Source organism: Salmo trutta, chromosome 12 (assembly GCF_901001165.1).
Source record: "Salmo trutta chromosome 12, fSalTru1.1, whole genome shotgun sequence".
Taxonomy (NCBI): domain Eukaryota; kingdom Metazoa; phylum Chordata; class Actinopteri; order Salmoniformes; family Salmonidae; genus Salmo; species Salmo trutta.
Window position 1 is genome coordinate 94907793 of NC_042968.1, and position 18827 is coordinate 94926619.

Genomic DNA, 18827 nt, shown 5'->3' on the forward strand with positions numbered 1-18827 from the left:
GCCCTCTACAGAAACCCCATCAGGGTAAGCCCTCTACAGAAACCCCATCAGGGTAAGCCCTCTACAGAAACCCCATCAGGGTAACACACACACACACTATAGAACCCCCATCAGGGTAACACACACACACTATAGAACCCCCATCAGGGTAACACACACACACTATAGAACCCCCATCAGGGTAAGCCCTCTACAGAAACCCCATCAGGGTAAGCCCTCTACAGAAACCCCATCAGGGTAAGCCCTCTACAGAACCCCCATCAGGGTAACACACACACACTATAGAACCCCCATCAGGGTAACACACACACACTATAGAACCCCCATCAGGGTAAGCCCTCTACAGAAACCCCATCAGGGTAAGCCCTCTACAGAAACCCCATCAGGGTAACACACACACACTATAGAACCCCCATCAGGGTAAGCCCTCTACAGAAACCCCATCAGGGTAAGCCCTCTACAGAAACCCCATCAGGGTAACACACACACACTACAGAACCCCCATCAGGGTAACACACACACACTATAGAACCCCCATCAGGGTAAGCCCTCTACAGAAACCCCATCAGGGTAAGCCCTCTACAGAAACCCCATCAGGGTAACACACACACACTATAGAAACCCCATCAGGGTAAGCCCTCTACAGAAACCCCATCAGGGTAAGCCCTCTACAGAAACCCCATCAGGGTAAGCCCTCTACAGAAACCCCATCAGGGTAAGCCCTCTACAGAAACCCCATCAGGGTAACACACACACACTATAGAACCCCCATCAGGGTAACACACACACACTATAGAACCCCCATCAGGGTAAGCCCTCTACAGAAACCCCATCAGGGTAAGCCCTCTACAGAAACCCCATCAGGGTAAGCCCTCTACAGAACCCCCATCAGGGTAAGCCCTCTATAGAACCCCCATCAGGGTAACACACACACACTACAGAACCCCCATCAGGGTAACACACACACACTATAGAACCCCCATCAGGGTAACACACACACACTATAGAACCCCCATCAGGGTAAGCCCTCTACAGAAACCCCATCAGGGTAAGCCCTCTACAGAAACCCCATCAGGGTAACACACACACACTACAGAACCCCCATCAGGGTAACACACACACACACTATAGAACCCCCATCAGGGTAAGCCCTCTACAGAAACCCCATCAGGGTAAGCCCTCTACAGAAACCCCATCAGGGTAACACACACACACTACAGAACCCCCATCAGGGTAACACACACACACTATAGAACCCCCATCAGGGTAAGCCCTCTACAGAAACCCCATCAGGGTAAGCCCTCTACAGAAACCCCATCAGGGTAACACACACACACTATAGAAACCCCATCAGGGTAAGCCCTCTACAGAAACCCCATCAGGGTAACACACACACACTATAGAACCCCCATCAGGGTAAGCCCTCTACAGAAACCCCATCAGGGTAAGCCCTCTACAGAAACCCCATCAGGGTAACACACACACACTACAGAACCCCCATCAGGGTAACACACACACACTATAGAACCCCCATCAGGGTAAGCCCTCTACAGAAACCCCATCAGGGTAAGCCCTCTACAGAAACCCCATCAGGGTAACACACACACACACACTATAGAACCCCCATCAGGGTAAGCCCTCTACAGAACCCCCATCAGGGTAACACACACACACTATAGAACCCCCATCAGGGTAACACACACACACTACAGAAACCCCATCAGGGTAAGCCCTCTACAGAAACCCCATCAGGGTAACACACACTCACTATAGAAACCCCATCAGGGTAACACACACACACTATAGAACCCCCATCAGGGTAAGCCCTCTACAGAAACCCCATCAGGGTAACACACACACACTATAGAACCCCCATCAGGGTAACACACACACACACACTATAGAACCCCCATCAGGGTAACACACACACACTACAGAAACCCCATCAGGGTAAGCCCTCTACAGAAACCCCATCAGGGTAAGCCCTCTACAGAAACCCCATCAGGGTAAGCCCTATACAGAAACCCCATCAGGGTAACACACACACACACTACAGAACCCCCATCAGGGTAAGCCCTCTACAGAAACCCCATCAGGGTAAGCCCTCTACAGAAACCCCATCAGGGTAAGCCCTCTACAGAAACCCCATCAGGGTAAGCCCTCTACAGAACCCCCATCAGGGTAACACACACACACTATAGAACCCCCATCAGGGTAAGCCCTCTACAGAAACCCCATCACGGTAACACACACACACACTACAGAACCCCCATCAGGGTAACACACACACACTACAGAACCCCCATCAGGGTAACACACACACACTACAGAACCCCCATCAGGGTAACACACACACACTACAGAACCCCCATCAGGGTAACACACACACACTACAGAACCCCCATCAGGGTAACACACACACACTATAGAACCCCCATCAGGGTAACACACACACACTACAGAAACCCCATCAGGGTAAGCCCTCTACAGAAACCCCATCAGGGTAACACACACTCACTATAGAAACCCCATCAGGGTAACACACACACACTATAGAACCCCCATCAGGGTAAGCCCTCTACAGAAACCCCATCAGGGTAACACACACACACTATAGAACCCCCATCAGGGTAACACACACACACACACACTATAGAACCCCCATCAGGGTAACACACACACACTACAGAACCCCCATCAGGGTAAGCCCTCTACAGAAACCCCATCAGGGTAAGCCCTCTACAGAAACCCCATCAGGGTAAGCCCTCTACAGAAACCCCATCAGGGTAAGCCCTCTACAGAACCCCCATCAGGGTAACACACACACACTATAGAACCCCCATCAGGGTAAGCCCTCTACAGAAACCCCATCAGGGTAACACACACACACACACTACAGAACCCCCATCAGGGTAACACACACACACTACAGAACCCCCATCAGGGTAACACACACACACTACAGAACCCCCATCAGGGTAACACACACACACTACAGAACCCCCATCAGGGTAACACACACACACTATAGAACCCCCATCAGGGTAACACACACACACTATAGAACCCCCATCAGGGTAAGCCCTCTACAGAAACCCCATCAGGGTAACACACACACACTATAGAACCCCCATCAGGGTAACACACACACACTATAGAACCCCCATCAGGGTAACACACACACACTATAGAACCCCCATCAGGGTAACACACCACACACACTATAGAACCCCCATCAGGGTAACACACACACACCCTATAGAACCCCCATCAGGGTAACACACACACACTATAGAACCCCCATCAGGGTAACACACACACACTATAGAACCCCCATCAGGGTAACACACACACACTATAGAACCCCCATCAGGGTAACACACACACACACTATAGAACCCCCATCAGGGTAACACACACACACACTATAGAACCCCCCATCAGGGTAACACACACACACACTATAGAACCCCCATCAGGGTAACACACACACACACTATAGAACCCCCATCAGGGTAACACACACACACACACTATAGAACCCCCATCAGGGTAACACACACACACACTATAGAACCCCCATCAGGGTAACACACACACACTATAGAACCCCCATCAGGGTAACACACACACACTACAGAAACCCCATCAGGGTAAGCCCTCTACAGAAACCCCATCAGGGTAAGCCCTCTACAGAAACCCCATCAGGGTAACACACACACACACACTATAGAACCCCCATCAGGGTAACACACACACACACACACTATAGAACCCCCATCAGGGTAACACACACACACACACTATAGAACCCCCATCAGGGTAACACACACACACTACAGAAACCCCATCAGGGTAAGCCCTCTACAGAAACCCCATCAGGGTAAGCCCTCTACAGAACCCCCATCAGGGTAAGCCCTCTACAGAAACCCCATCAGGGTAAGCCCTCTACAGAAACCCCATCAGGGTAAGCCCTCTACAGAAACCCCATCAGGGTAAGCCCTCTACAGAAACCCCATCAGGGTAAGCCCTCTACAGAAACCCCATCAGGGTAACACACACACACTATAGAAACCCCATCAGGGTAAGCCCTCTACAGAACCCCCATCAGGGTAACACACACACACTATAGAACCCCCATCAGGGTAACACACACACACTACAGAAACCCCATCAGGGTAAGCCCTCTACAGAAACCCCATCAGGGTAACACACACACACTATAGAACCCCCATCAGGGTAACACACACACACACACTATAGAACCCCCATCAGGGTAACACACACACACTACAGAAACCCCATCAGGGTAAGCCCTCTACAGAAACCCCATCAGGGTAAGCCCTCTACAGAAACCCCATCAGGGTAACACACACACACACACTACAGAACCCCCATCAGGGTAAGCCCTATACAGAAACCCCATCAGGGTAAGCCCTCTACAGAAACCCCATCAGGGTAAGCCCTCTACAGAAACCCCATCAGGGTAAGCCCTCTACAGAACCCCCATCAGGGTAACACACACACACTATAGAACCCCCATCAGGGTAAGCCCTCTACAGAAACCCCATCAGGGTAACACACACACACACTACAGAACCCCCATCAGGGTAACACACACACACTACAGAACCCCCATCAGGGTAACACACACACACTACAGAACCCCCATCAGGGTAACACACACACTATAGAACCCCCATCAGGGTAACACACACACACTATAGAACCCCCATCAGGGTAAGCCCTCTACAGAAACCCCATCAGGGTAACACACACACACTATAGAACCCCCATCAGGGTAACACACACACACTATAGAACCCCCATCAGGGTAACACACACACACACTATAGAACCCCCATCAGGGTAACACACACACTATAGAACCCCCATCAGGGTAACACACACACACACACACTATAGAACCCCCATCAGGGTAACACACACACACTATAGAACCCCCATCAGGGTAACACACACACACTATAGAACCCCCATCAGGGTAACACACACACACTATAGAACCCCCATCAGGGTAACACACACACACACACTATAGAACCCCCATCAGGGTAACACACACACACACACTATAGAACCCCCATCAGGGTAACACACACACACACACTATAGAACCCCCATCAGGGTAACACACACACACACACTATAGAACCCCCATCAGGGTAACACACACACACTACAGAAACCCCATCAGGGTAAGCCCTCTACAGAAACCCCATCAGGGTAAGCCCTCTACAGAAACCCCATCAGGGTAACACACACACACACACTATAGAACCCCCATCAGGGTAACACACACACACACACTATAGAACCCCCATCAGGGTAACACACACACACTACAGAAACCCCATCAGGGTAAGCCCTCTACAGAAACCCCATCAGGGTAAGCCCTCTACAGAAACCCCATCAGGGTAAGCCCTCTACAGAAACCCCATCAGGGTAAGCCCTCTACAGAAACCCCATCAGGGTAAGCCCTCTACAGAAACCCCATCAGGGTAAGCCCTCTACAGAAACCCCATCAGGGTAAGCCCTCTACAGAAACCCCATCAGGGTAAGCCCTCTACAGAAACCCCATCAGGGTAACACACACACACTATAGAAACCCCATCAGGGTAAGCCCTCTACAGAACCCCCATCAGGGTAACACACACACACTATAGAACCCCCATCAGGGTAACACACACACACTACAGAAACCCCATCAGGGTAAGCCCTCTACAGAAACCCCATCAGGGTAACACACACACACTCACTATAGAAACCCCATCAGGGTAAGCCCTCTACAGAAACCCCATCAGGGGTAACACACACACACTATAGAACCCCCATCAGGGTAACACACACACACTACAGAAACCCCATCAGGGTAAGCCCTCTACAGAAACCCCATCAGGGTAAGCCCTCTACAGAAACCCCATCAGGGTAAGCCCTCTACAGAAACCCCATCAGGGTAACACACACACACACTACAGAACCCCCATCAGGGTAAGCCCTCTACAGAAACCCCATCAGGGTAAGCCCTCTACAGAAACCCCATCAGGGTAAGCCCTCTACAGAAACCCCATCAGGGTAAGCCCTCTACAGAACCCCCATCAGGGTAACACACACACACTATAGAACCCCCATAAGGGTAAGCCCTCTACAGAAACCCCATCAGGGTAACACACACACACACTACAGAACCCCCATCAGGGTAACACACACACACTACAGAACCCCCATCAGGGTAACACACACACACTACAGAACCCCCATCAGGGTAACACACACACCTATAGAACCCCCCATCAGGGTAACACACACACACTATAGAACCCCCATCAGGGTAACCACCACACTATAGAACCCCCATCAGGGTAACACACACACACTATAGAACCCCCATCAGGGTAACACACACACACTATAGAACCCCCATCAGGGTAACACACACACACTATAGAACCCCCCATCAGGGTAACACACACACACACTATAGAACCCCCCATCAGGGTAACACACACACACACACTATAGAACCCCCATCAGGGTAACACACACACACTATAGAACCCCCATCAGGGTAACACACACACACACACTATAGAACCCCCATCAGGGTAACACACACACACACTATAGAACCCCCATCAGGGTAACACACACACACACTATAGAACCCCCATCAGGGTAACACACACACACACTATAGAACCCCCATCAGGGTAACACACACACACACACTATAGAACCCCCATCAGGGTAACACACACACACACACTATAGAACCCCCATCAGGGTAACACACACACACACACTATAGAACCCCCATCAGGGTAACACACACACACACACACTATAGAACCCCCATCAGGGTAACACACACACACACACTATAGAAACCCCCATCAGGGTAACACACACACACTACAGAAACCCCATCAGGGTAAGCCCTCTACAGAAACCCCATCAGGGTAAGCCCTCTACAGAAACCCCATCAGGGTAACACACACACACACACTATAGAACCCCCATCAGGGTAACACACACACACACACTATAGAACCCCCATCAGGGTAACACACACACACACACTATAGAACCCCCATCAGGGTAACACACACACACTACAGAAACCCCATCAGGGTAAGCCCTCTACAGAAACCCCATCAGGGTAAGCCCTCTACAGAAACCCCATCAGGGTAAGCCCTCTACAGAAACCCCATCAGGGTAAGCCCTCTACAGAAACCCCATCAGGGTAAGCCCTCTACAGAAACCCCATCAGGGTAAGCCCCTCTACAGAAACCCCATCAGGGTAAGCCCTCTACAGAAACCCCCATCAGGGTAACACACACACACACACACTATAGAAACCCCCATCAGGGTAACACACACACACTATAGAACCCCCATCAGGGTAACACACACACACTATAGAACCCCCATCAGGGTAACACACACACACTACAGAACCCCCATCAGGGTAAGCCCTCTACAGAAACCCCCATCAGGGTAACACACACACACTATAGAACCCCCCATCAGGGTAACACACACACACACTATAGAACCCCCATCAGGGTAACACACACACACACACTATAGAACCCCCATCAGGGTAACACACACACACACACTATAGAACCCCCATCAGGGTAACACACACACAACACTATAGAACCCCCATCAGGGTAACACACACACACACACTATAGAACCCCCATCAGGGTAACACACACACACTATAGAACCCCCCATCAGGGTAACACACACACACACTATAGAACCCCCATCAGGGTAACACACACACACACTATAGAACCCCATCAGGGTAACACACACACACACACTATATAGAACCCCCATCAGGGTAAACACACACACACACCACTATAGAACCCCCATCAGGGTAACACACACACACACACTATGAACCCCCAATCAGGGTAACCACACACACACACACTATAGAACCCCCATCAGGGTACACACCCACACACACTACAGAAACCCCCATCAGGGTAAGCCCTCTACAGAACCCCATCAGTGTAAGCCCACTACAGAAACCCCATCAGGGTAAACACACCCACACCCACTACAGAAACCCCATCAGGGTAACACACACACACACTATAGAACCCCCATCAGGGTAACACACACACACACACTATAGAACCCCCCATCAGGGTAACACACACACACACACTATAGAACCCCCATCAGGTAACGACACACACCTACAGAACCCCCATCAGGGAAGCCCCTTCAAAAACCCCATCAGGGTAAGCCCTCTACAGAAACCCCATCAGGGTACCCTCTACAATACGCCTGGTAAGCCCTCTACAGAAACACCATCAGGGTAAGCCCTCTTACAGAAACCCCCATCAGGGTAAGCCCTCTACAGAAACCCCATCAGGGTAACACACACACCACTACAGAACCCCCCATCAGGGTAAGCCCTCTACAGAAACCCCATCAGGGTAACACACACACACTATAGAACCCCCATCAGGGTAAGCCCTCTACAGAACCCCCATCAGGGTAAGCCCTCTACAGAAACCCCATCAGGGTAACACACACACACTATAGAAACCCCCATCAGGGTAACACACACACACTATAGAAACCCCATCAGGGTAACACACACACACTTTAGAACCCCCATCAGGGTAACACACACACACACTATAGAACCCCCATCGGGGTAACACACACACACACTATAGAACCCCCCATCAGGGTAACACACACACACACTATAGAACCCCCATCAGGGTAACACACACACACACTATAGAACCCCCCATCAGGGTAACACACACACACTATAGAACCCCCATCAGGGTAACACACACACATACACACCCCCCCATCAGGGTAACACACACACACACACTATAGAACCCCCATCAGGGTAACACACACACACTATAGACCCCATCAGGTAACACACACACACCACCTATAGAAACCCCCCCATCAGGGTACACACACACACACACTAGAACCCCCATCAGGGTAACCACCACACACTCTAAACCCCCCATCAGGGTAACACACACACACCACCTATAGAACCCCCATCAGGTAACACACACACTATAGAACCCCCATCAGGGTAACACCACACAACTATAGAACCCCCCATCGGGGTAACACACCACCCCACACTATAGAACCCCCCATCAGGGTAACCCACCACACACACCACTATAGAACCCCCCATCAGGGTAACACACACACACTATAGAACCCCCCATCAGGGTAACGCACACACACTATAGAACCCCCCCATCAGGGTAACACACACACACTATAGAACCCCCATCAGGGTAACACACACACTATAGAACCCCCATCAGGGTAACACACACACTATAGAACCCCCATCAGGGTAACACACACACAAACTATAGAACCCCCATCAGGGTAACACACACACACACACTATAGAACCCCCCATCAGGGTAACACACACACTATAGAACCCCCCATCAGGGTAACACACACACACTATAGAACCCCCCATCAGGGTAACGCACACACACTATAGAACCCCCCATCAGGGTAACACACACACACTATAGAACCCCCCATCAGGGTAACACACACACACACTATAGAACCCCCCATCGGGGTAACACACACACACACTATAGAACCCCCCATCGGGTAACACACACACACACTATAGAACCCCCCATCGGGGTAACACACACACACACTATAGAACCCCCCATCGGGGTAACACACACACACACTATAGAACCCCCATCAGGTAACACACCACTATAGAACCCCCCATCAGGGTAACACACACACTATAGAACCCCCATCAGGGTAACACACACACACTAGAACCCCCCCATCAGGGTAACACACACACACTATAGAACCCCCCCATCAGGGTAACACACACACACTATAGAACCCCCCATCAGGGTCACACACACACACACTATAGAACCCCCCATCAGGGTAACACACACACTATAGAACCCCCCATCAGGGTAACACACACACTATAGAACCCCCCATCAGGTAACACACACACACTATAGAACCCCCCTATAGACCCCCCCAGGGTAACACACACACTATAGAACCCCCCATCAGGGTAACACACACACACTATAGACCCCCCACAGGGTTAACACACACACTAGAACCCCCCATCAGGGTACACACACACACTATGAAGACCCCCCATCAGGGTAACACACACACACTATAAACCCCATCAGGGTAACACACACACTATAGAACCCCCCATCAGGGTAACACACACACACTATAGAACCCCCCATCAGGGTAACACACACACACTATAGAACCCCCCATCAGGGTAACACACACACACTATAGAACCCCCATCAGGGTAACACACACACACTATAGAAACCCCCCATCAGGGTAACACACACACACTATAGAACCCCCATCAGGGTAACACACACACACTATAGAACCCCCCCATCAGGGTACACACACAACTAACACCCATCAGGGTAACACACACACACTATAGAACCCCCCATCAGGGTAACACACACACACTATAGAACCCCCCATCAGGGTAACACACACACACTATAGAACCCCCCATCAGGGTAACACACACACACACACTATAGAACCCCCATCAGGGTAACACACACACACTATAGAACCCCCATCAGGGTAACACACACACACACACTATAGAACCCCCATCAGGGTAACACACACACACACACTATAGACCCCCCATCAGGGTAACACACACACACAACTATAGAACCCCCATCAGGGTAACACACACACACACACTATAGACCCCCCATCAGGGTAACACACACACACACACTATAGAACCCCCATCAGGGTAACACACACACACACACTATAGAACCCCCATCAGGGTAACACACACACACACACTATAGAACCCCCATCAGGGTAACACACACACCACACTATAGAACCCCCATCAGGGTAACACACACACACACACTATAGAACCCCCATCAGGGTAACACACACACACACACTATAGAACCCCCATCAGGGTAACACACACACACACACTATAGAACCCCCATCAGGGTAACACACACACACACACTATAGAACCCCCATCAGGGTAACACACACACACACACACTATAGAACCCCCCATCAGGGTAACACACACACACACACACTATAGAACCCCCATCAGGGTAACACACACACACACACTATAGAACCCCCATCAGGGTAACACACACACACACACTATAGAACCCCCATCAGGGTAACACACACACACACACTATAGAACCCCCATCAGGGTAACACACACACACACACTATAGAACCCCCATCAGGGTAACACACACACACACACTATAGAACCCCCATCAGGGTAACACACACACACACACTATAGAACCCCCATCAGGGTAACACACACACACACACTATAGAACCCCCATCAGGGTAACACACACACACACACTATAGAACCCCCATCAGGGTAACACACACACACACTATAGAACCCCCCATCAGGGTAACACACACACACACACACTATAGAACCCCCATCAGGGTAACACACACACACTATAGAACCCCATCAGGGTAACACACACACACTATAGAACCCCCATCAGGGAAACACACACACACACACACACTATAGAACCCCCATCAGGGTAACACACACACACACACACTATAGAACCCCCATCAGGGTAACACACACACACACACACACTATAGAACCCCCATCAGGGTAACACACACACACACACTATAGAACCCCCATCAGGGTAACACACACACACACACACTATAGAACCCCCATCAGGGTAACACACACACACAACTATAGAACCCCCATCAGGGTAACACACACACTATAGAACCCCCATCAGGGTAACACACACACACACTATAGAACCCCCATCAGGGGTAACACACACACACACTATAGAAACCCCCATCAGGGTAACACACACACTATAGAACCCCCATCAGGGTAACACACACACACTATAGAACCCCCATCAGGGTAACACACACACACACTATAGAACCCCCATCAGGGTAACACACACACACTATAGAACCCCCATCAGGGTAACACACACACACTACAGAAACCCCATCAGGGTAACACACTATAGTGGCGGTTCTGATATTGTCAATAAGGAAATTGACTCCTAAAGGTCAGTAATATCGCCTCTCTCCCTGCTCCTCTCAGGACGTGGCGAGGTTCCTACACACACACACACACACACACACACACACCATGACTCCTAAAGCTGGCCGGGGAGGATAAAAGGTCAGATAACAGTTAGTTGTTTAGAGAATAATCTAATTTATATAATATCTCTTTTCTCTGCTCTTCTCAGGAGGTGGTGAGGTTCCTCGATACCAAACATGAAGACCACTACAGAGTATACAACCTCTGCAGTGAGTACACACTACTACAGAGTATACAACCCCTGCAGTAAGTACACACTACTACAGAGTATACAACCCCTGCAGTAAGTACACACTACTCCCGGTCTACTACAGAGTGTACGACCGTAAGTACACACTACTACAGAGTATACAACCCCTGCAGTAAGTACACACTACTACAGAGTATACAACCCCTGCAGTAAGTACACACTACTACAGAGTATACAACCTCTGCAGTAAGTACACACTACTCCCGGTCTACTACAGAGTGTACGACCGTAAGTACACACTACTCCCAGTCTACTACAGAGTATGTAGTCCGTGTGAGGAGAGGGTTGGGAAACCATTTCTGACATGTTATTGCTGTTTGTTCTTTAGGTGAGAAAGGTTACGACCCCAAGTTCTTCCACTACAGAGTAGAGAGGGTGTTTATCGACGACCACAACGTGCCTTCTCTAGAGTGAGTACTGTGTGTGTGTGTGTGTGTGTGTGTGTGTGTGTGTGTGTGTGTGTGTGTGGAGTACACCCTACCGGGCTGTGGTAGTCGTGACATTTGTGTCGGCCGGGAACTCTCTCGGAAGGTAAAAGAAAAGGGTGACGTTTTGATGACGAAGTATTCCTCGGTCGGCGGAGCAGAAGCTTGCAAGTTCCTGTATGTTTCCCCCCGTCGCACCGTGTGCTAGTCATAAAGCAGAGACCACCACCCTTGTTCTTGCCAGAGAGAGCCGCTTCCTATCTGCTTGAAAAACTGTCAAACCCCTTTTGGTTGTATATTATTTGTTTGGATGTCGGAGGAAACAGACAGACATCTCCCCGTCTTTACAACCATTAATAAGTTTTTAACATGAAAGTTTACAATCCAAGGCATCACCAAGTACTTTAGTTTTCTCAACAGTCACATTATTCATTACCACAAAATGTTCCACCTCTCCCACACTAACTTTACAAAATTCAAACTTTCAATGCTTTTCTTTAATTATTAGTTGTTTTTTTTTATGCATGAATACGATGTCTCTCTGTTCGTTGTTGGCATTTCCTCCCTAAGTTCGCCCACTTTGCCAATGAAGTAATCATTTAAAATAATTGGCAACATCAAATAGTTTTGATGAATAAGCCATCGGATTTGAATAAAATATGAAGTTTAATTTTTCTTTCTGCCCATAATTTCATTTAAGGTCATTTTTGTTCCCCATCATTCTTTATATCACTGATCTTGGCTTCATAATTTCTTCTTCTTTTTTTGTTGAGTTTAGGGATGTGGGCCTGAAGCTACTGACCAGGAAGTTAGGCTCTCTCACTACTCCTAGTCTTTTAGGAGGGAGGGTTTTCAATGAGGAGGACCTTCCTTCAGCCGGGAGGGAGGGAGGACCTTCCTTCAGCCAGGAGGGAGGGAGGGAGGGAGGGAGGACCTTCCTTCAGCCGGGAGGGAGGGAGGACCTTCCTTCAGCCGGGAGGGAGGGAGGGAGGACCTTCCTTCAGCCGGGAGGGAGGGAGGGAGGACCTTCCTTCAGCCGGGAGGGAGGGAGGGAGGACCTTCCTTCAGCCGGGAGGGAGGGAGGGAGGACCTTCCTTCAGCCGGGAGGGAGGGAGGGAGGACCTTCCTTCAGCCGGGAGGGAGGGAGGGAGGACCTTCCTTCAGCCGGGAGGGAGGGAGGGAGGACCTTCCTTCAGCCGGGAGGGAGGGAGGGAGGACCTTCCTTCAGCGGGAGGGAGGGAGGGAGGACCTTCCTTCAGCCGGGAGGGAGGGAGGGAGGACCTTCCTTCAGCCGGGAGGGAGGGAGGGAGGACCTTCCTTCAGCCGGGAGGGAGGGAGGGAGGACCTTCCTTCAGCCGGGAGGGAGGGAGGACCTTCCTTCAGCCGGGAGGAGGGAGGGAGGACCTTCCTTCAGCCGGGAGGGAGGGAGGGAGGCCTTCCTTCAGCCGGGAGGGAGGGAGGGAGGACCTTCCTTCAGCCGGGAGGGAGGGAGGGAGGACCTTCCTTCAGCCGGGAGGGAGGGAGGGAGGACCTTCCTTCAGCCGGGAGGGAGGGAGGGAGGACCTTCCTTCAGCCGGGAGGGAGGGAGGGAGGACCTTCCTTCAGCCGGGAGGGAGGGAGGGAGGACCTTCCTTCAGCCGGGAGGGAGGGAGGGAGGACCTTCCTTCAGCCGGGAGGGAGGGAGGGAGGACCTTCCTTCAGCCGGGAGGGAGGGAGGGAGGACCTTCCTTCAGCCGGGAGGAGGGAGGGAGGACCTTCCTTCAGCCGGGAGGGAGGGAGGAGGACCTTCCTTCAGCCGGGAGGGAGGGAGGGAGGGAGGACCTTCCTTCAGCCGGGAGGGAGGGAGGGAGGGAGGACCTTCCTTCAGCCGGGAGGGAGGGAGGGAGGGAGGACCTTCCTTCAGCCGGGAGGGAGGGAGGGAGGGAGGACCTTCCTTCGGCCGGGGGGGAGGGAGGGAGGGAGGACCTTCCTTCAGCCGGGAGGGAGGGAGGGGGGGAGGACCTTCCTTCAGCCGGGAGGGAGGGAGGGAGGACCTTCCTTCAGCCGGGAGGGAGGGAGGGAGGGGACTTTCCTTCAGCCGGGAGGGAGGGAGGGAGGAGGACTTTCCTTCAGCCGGGAGGGAGGGAGGGAGGGAGGACTTTCCTTCAGCCGGGAGGGAGGGAGGGAGGGAGGACTTTCCTTCAGCCGGGAGGGAGGGAGGGAGGACTTTCCTTCAGCCGGGAGGGAGGGAGGACCTTCCTTCAGCCGGGAGGGAGGGAGGACCTTCCTTCAGCCGGGAGGGAGGACTGTCGGGGTTATTCTACTTTCCTTTTCTATCAAATAGTTTGACGTGTGTGTGTGTGTGTGTGTGTGTGTGTGTGTGTGTGTGTGTGTGTGTGTGTGTGTGTGTGTGTGTGTGTGTGTGTGTGTGTCTCAGGGACATGCTGAAGTTCACTGCCGGTGTGAGAGAGTGGATGGCAGCTGACCCCAACAACATCATTGCCATACACTGTAAAGGAGGAAAAGGTAACTACTACGCCATCTACTGGTAATATACTGTAGTAGCAGCCAGCTGTAATAATGTTTAGCAACTATGGAGAAAAACAGACTGGGTTGGCCTAGATGTTTTTACAAACAATGTAGCTGTGATGATAACATGATAACAGTGTGTAGCTGTGGTAATAACATGATAACAGTGTGTAGCTGTGATGATAACATGATAACAGTGTGTAGCTGTGGTAATAACATGATAACAGGGTGTAGCTGTGGTAATAACATGATAACAGTATGTAGCTGTGGTAATAACATGATAACAGTGTGTAGCTGTGGTAATAACATGATAACAGTATGTAGCTGTGGCGATAGCAGGGTGTAGCTGTGGCGATAGCAGGGTGTAGCTGTGGCGATAGCAGGGTGTAGCTGTGGCGATAGCAGGGTGTAGCTGTGGCGATAGCAGGGTGTAGCTGTGGCGATAGCAGGGTGTAGCTGTGGCGATAGCAGGGTGTAGCTGTGATGCTAGGATGTAGCTGTGGCGATAGCAGGGTGTAGCTGTGGCGATAGCAGGGTGTAGCTGTGATGCTAGGATGGAGCTGTGGCGATAGCAGGGTGTAGCTGTGGCGATAGCAGGGTGTAGCTGTGGCGATAGCAGGGTGTAGCTGTGGCGATAGCAGGGTGTAGCTGTGATGCTAGGATGGAGCTGTGGCGATAGCAGGGTGGAGCTGTGGCGATAGCAGGGTGGAGCTGTGGCGATAGCAGGGTGTAGCTGTGGCGATAGCAGGGTGTAGCTGTGATGCTAGGATGGAGCTGTGGCGATAGCAGGGTGTAGCTGTGATGCTAGGATGGAGCTGTGGCGATAGCAGGGTGTAGCTGTGGCGATAGCAGGGTGTAGCTGTGATGCTAGGATGTAGCTGTGGCGATAGCAGGGTGTAGCATGACATTGTTCCCTTTCACGCTGAGTGGTTATTGGAAAAGGGAGAGAGCTGGAAAGATTTTACAAATACATTGAGGAACTGTTGTCATTCTCAACAGATATAAAAACAGACTTAGTTTGCTTGCTGTTTGGAGGTGAAGAACACATTTACTTTGAGAAGCTCCACAAGTGGTGGTGCGTTAGGCCAATCAGAAAAACTATCAGATATCTCCAAATGGACACATTTTATAGGCCTACATTTATGCGCAGGCCAGGTAGCCTAGTCCTACTTCTATGCGTAATCAGGTGTCCATACCCAACGTTGACTGGAGCGCTCCAAGCAAAAGACAATGACTAAATTGACGAGAAACTCGGACATGGAATGAAATAAACCATAACTTGTTTCTTACAAGTGTAGAATGGGTTGTGCACTCTGGAAATAATGTGTCCACTCCGACAATGAGAAGGGTAAAAGACTGGAATAATAATATTGATTAATTAACAGAAATGACCCTGACAGACATTTGTAGATTAGAAATGAACCGTAAATGTACTACTAGTGATAGTGTATATCTATACATAGTATGTGGACAAACCTTCAAATTAGTGTATTCAGCCACCCGTTGCTGACAGGTGTATAAAATCGAGCACACAGCCATGCAATCTCCATAGACAAACATTGGCAGTAGAATGGCTTTACTGAAGAGCTCAGTGACTTTCAACGTGGCACCGTCATAGGATACCACCTTTCCAACAAGTCAGTACGTCAAATGACAGCTCTAGCAGGGCAGACCTTGTCAACTTGTAAACACTGTTATTGTGAAGTGGAAACATCTAGGACAAAAAAACGTCTCAGCCGCAAAGTGGTAGGCCACACAACCTCACAGAACGGGACAGGTGAAGTGTGTATCGTGTTAAAACCGTCTGTCCTCGGTTGAAACTCTCACTACCGCGTTCCAAACTGCCTCTGGAATCAACGTCGGCACAATAACCGTTCATTCGGAAGGTTCATGAAATGGGTTTCCATGGCAGAGCAGCCGCACACAAGCCTAAGATCACCGTGCGCAATGCCAAGCGTTGGCTGGATTGGTGAAATGCTCGCCACCATTGGACTCTGGAGCAGTGGAACCACGTTCTCTGGAGTGATGAATCACGCTTCACCATCTGGCAGTCCAACAGACGAATCTGGGTTTGGTGGATAACCAGGAGAACTCTACCTGCCCCAATGCATAGTGCCAACTGTAAAGTTTGGTGGAGGAGGAATAATGGTCTGGGGCTGTTTTCCATGGTTCAGGCCCCTTAGTTCCAGTGAAGGGAAATCTTAACGCTACAGCATACAATGACATTCTAGACGATTCTGTGCTTCCAACTTTGTGGCAACAGTTTGGAGGAAGGTCCTTTCCTGTTTCAGCATGACAATGCCCCCGTGCACAAAGAGAGGTCCACACAGAAATGTTTTGTTGAGATTAGTGTGGAACAACTTGACTGGCCCACAGAGCCCTGACCTCAACACCATCGAATACCTTTGGGATGAATTGGAACGCCGACTGCGAGCCAGGCCTAATCACCCAACATCAGTGCCCAACCTCACTAATGCTCTTGTGGCTGAATGGAAGCAAGTCCCCTCAGCAATGTTCCAACATCTAGTGGAAAGCCTTCCCAGAAGAGTGGAGGCTGTTATAGCAGCAATGTTCCAACATCTAGTGGAAAGCCTTCCCAGAAGAGAGGAGGCTGTTATAGCAGCAATGTTCCAACATCTAGTGGAAAGCCTTCCCAGAAGAGAGGAGGCTGTTATAGCAGCAATGTTCCAACATCTAGTGGAAAGCCTTCCCAGAAGAATGGAGGCTGTTATAGCAGGAAAGGGGGGGGACCAACTCAATATTAACGCTTAGCAGGTGTCCATGTACGACTTCAAAAAATCTTGGTCGACCAACAGTCAAAAAAATTTGACCAGTCCACTAATTGGGGTCAGCCCTATTGTTTACGTTTGTTTACCAACATTGGAGTGAAACAAGCTTATATTTTGGGTTCTGATGAGGTACGACAGTTAAGCTCATGAGGCATTTATAAGTAATATTCTTCAAGAATCAATGTTTTTACATTTCAATAAGTCCAAAAATAGCCTCTTTTTAACAGTGGTGTGTGTGTGTGTGTGTGTGTGTGTGTGTGTGTGTGTGTGTGTGTGTGCCTACAGGCCGTACAGGGACTCTGGTGTGTACCTGGCTCATTGACAGTGACCAGTTTGAGAGCGCTCAGGTAGGGCAATACCTGAAATTGTTCAGGTATTTTAGCATGACACAGTACTTAAACAGTTTAACACACAAAAAAACACCACTCTCAGAGCTCGAGGGAATAACATGTTTTCTATAATGACGTACAGGACAGCTTGGACTACTTCGGGGAGAGGAGAACGGACAAGAGCCGCAGCTCCAAGTTCCAGGGAGTGGAGACCCCGTCTCAGGTACACCGATATGACTTAACTCACGCTTAGTCTCTGGTACACCGACCGATATGACTTAACTCACG

The 18827-nt window shown here is 50.4% G+C and overlaps 1 protein-coding gene across 5 annotated transcripts in view; it reads left to right on the forward strand.

Annotated features, from left to right (window-relative positions):
• Nucleotides 1-18827, forward strand: part of tpte (transmembrane phosphatase with tensin homology) — a 38471-nt gene that overhangs the window by 11824 nt on the left and 7820 nt on the right. For all 5 annotated transcript variants that reach the window (XR_003880426.1, XR_003880427.1, XM_029770400.1 and 2 more), the window contains exons 10-14: nucleotides 12387-12447; nucleotides 12817-12898; nucleotides 15330-15418; nucleotides 18496-18557; nucleotides 18682-18762. Coding sequence is in view for 3 of the 5 variants with exons in the window: in XM_029770400.1 (XP_029626260.1) it covers nucleotides 12387-12447; nucleotides 12817-12898; nucleotides 15330-15418; nucleotides 18496-18557; nucleotides 18682-18762 (375 nt within the window). In the remaining 2 variants the exon portion in view is untranslated. The remainder of the gene's footprint in view (nucleotides 1-12386; nucleotides 12448-12816; nucleotides 12899-15329; nucleotides 15419-18495; nucleotides 18558-18681; nucleotides 18763-18827) is intronic.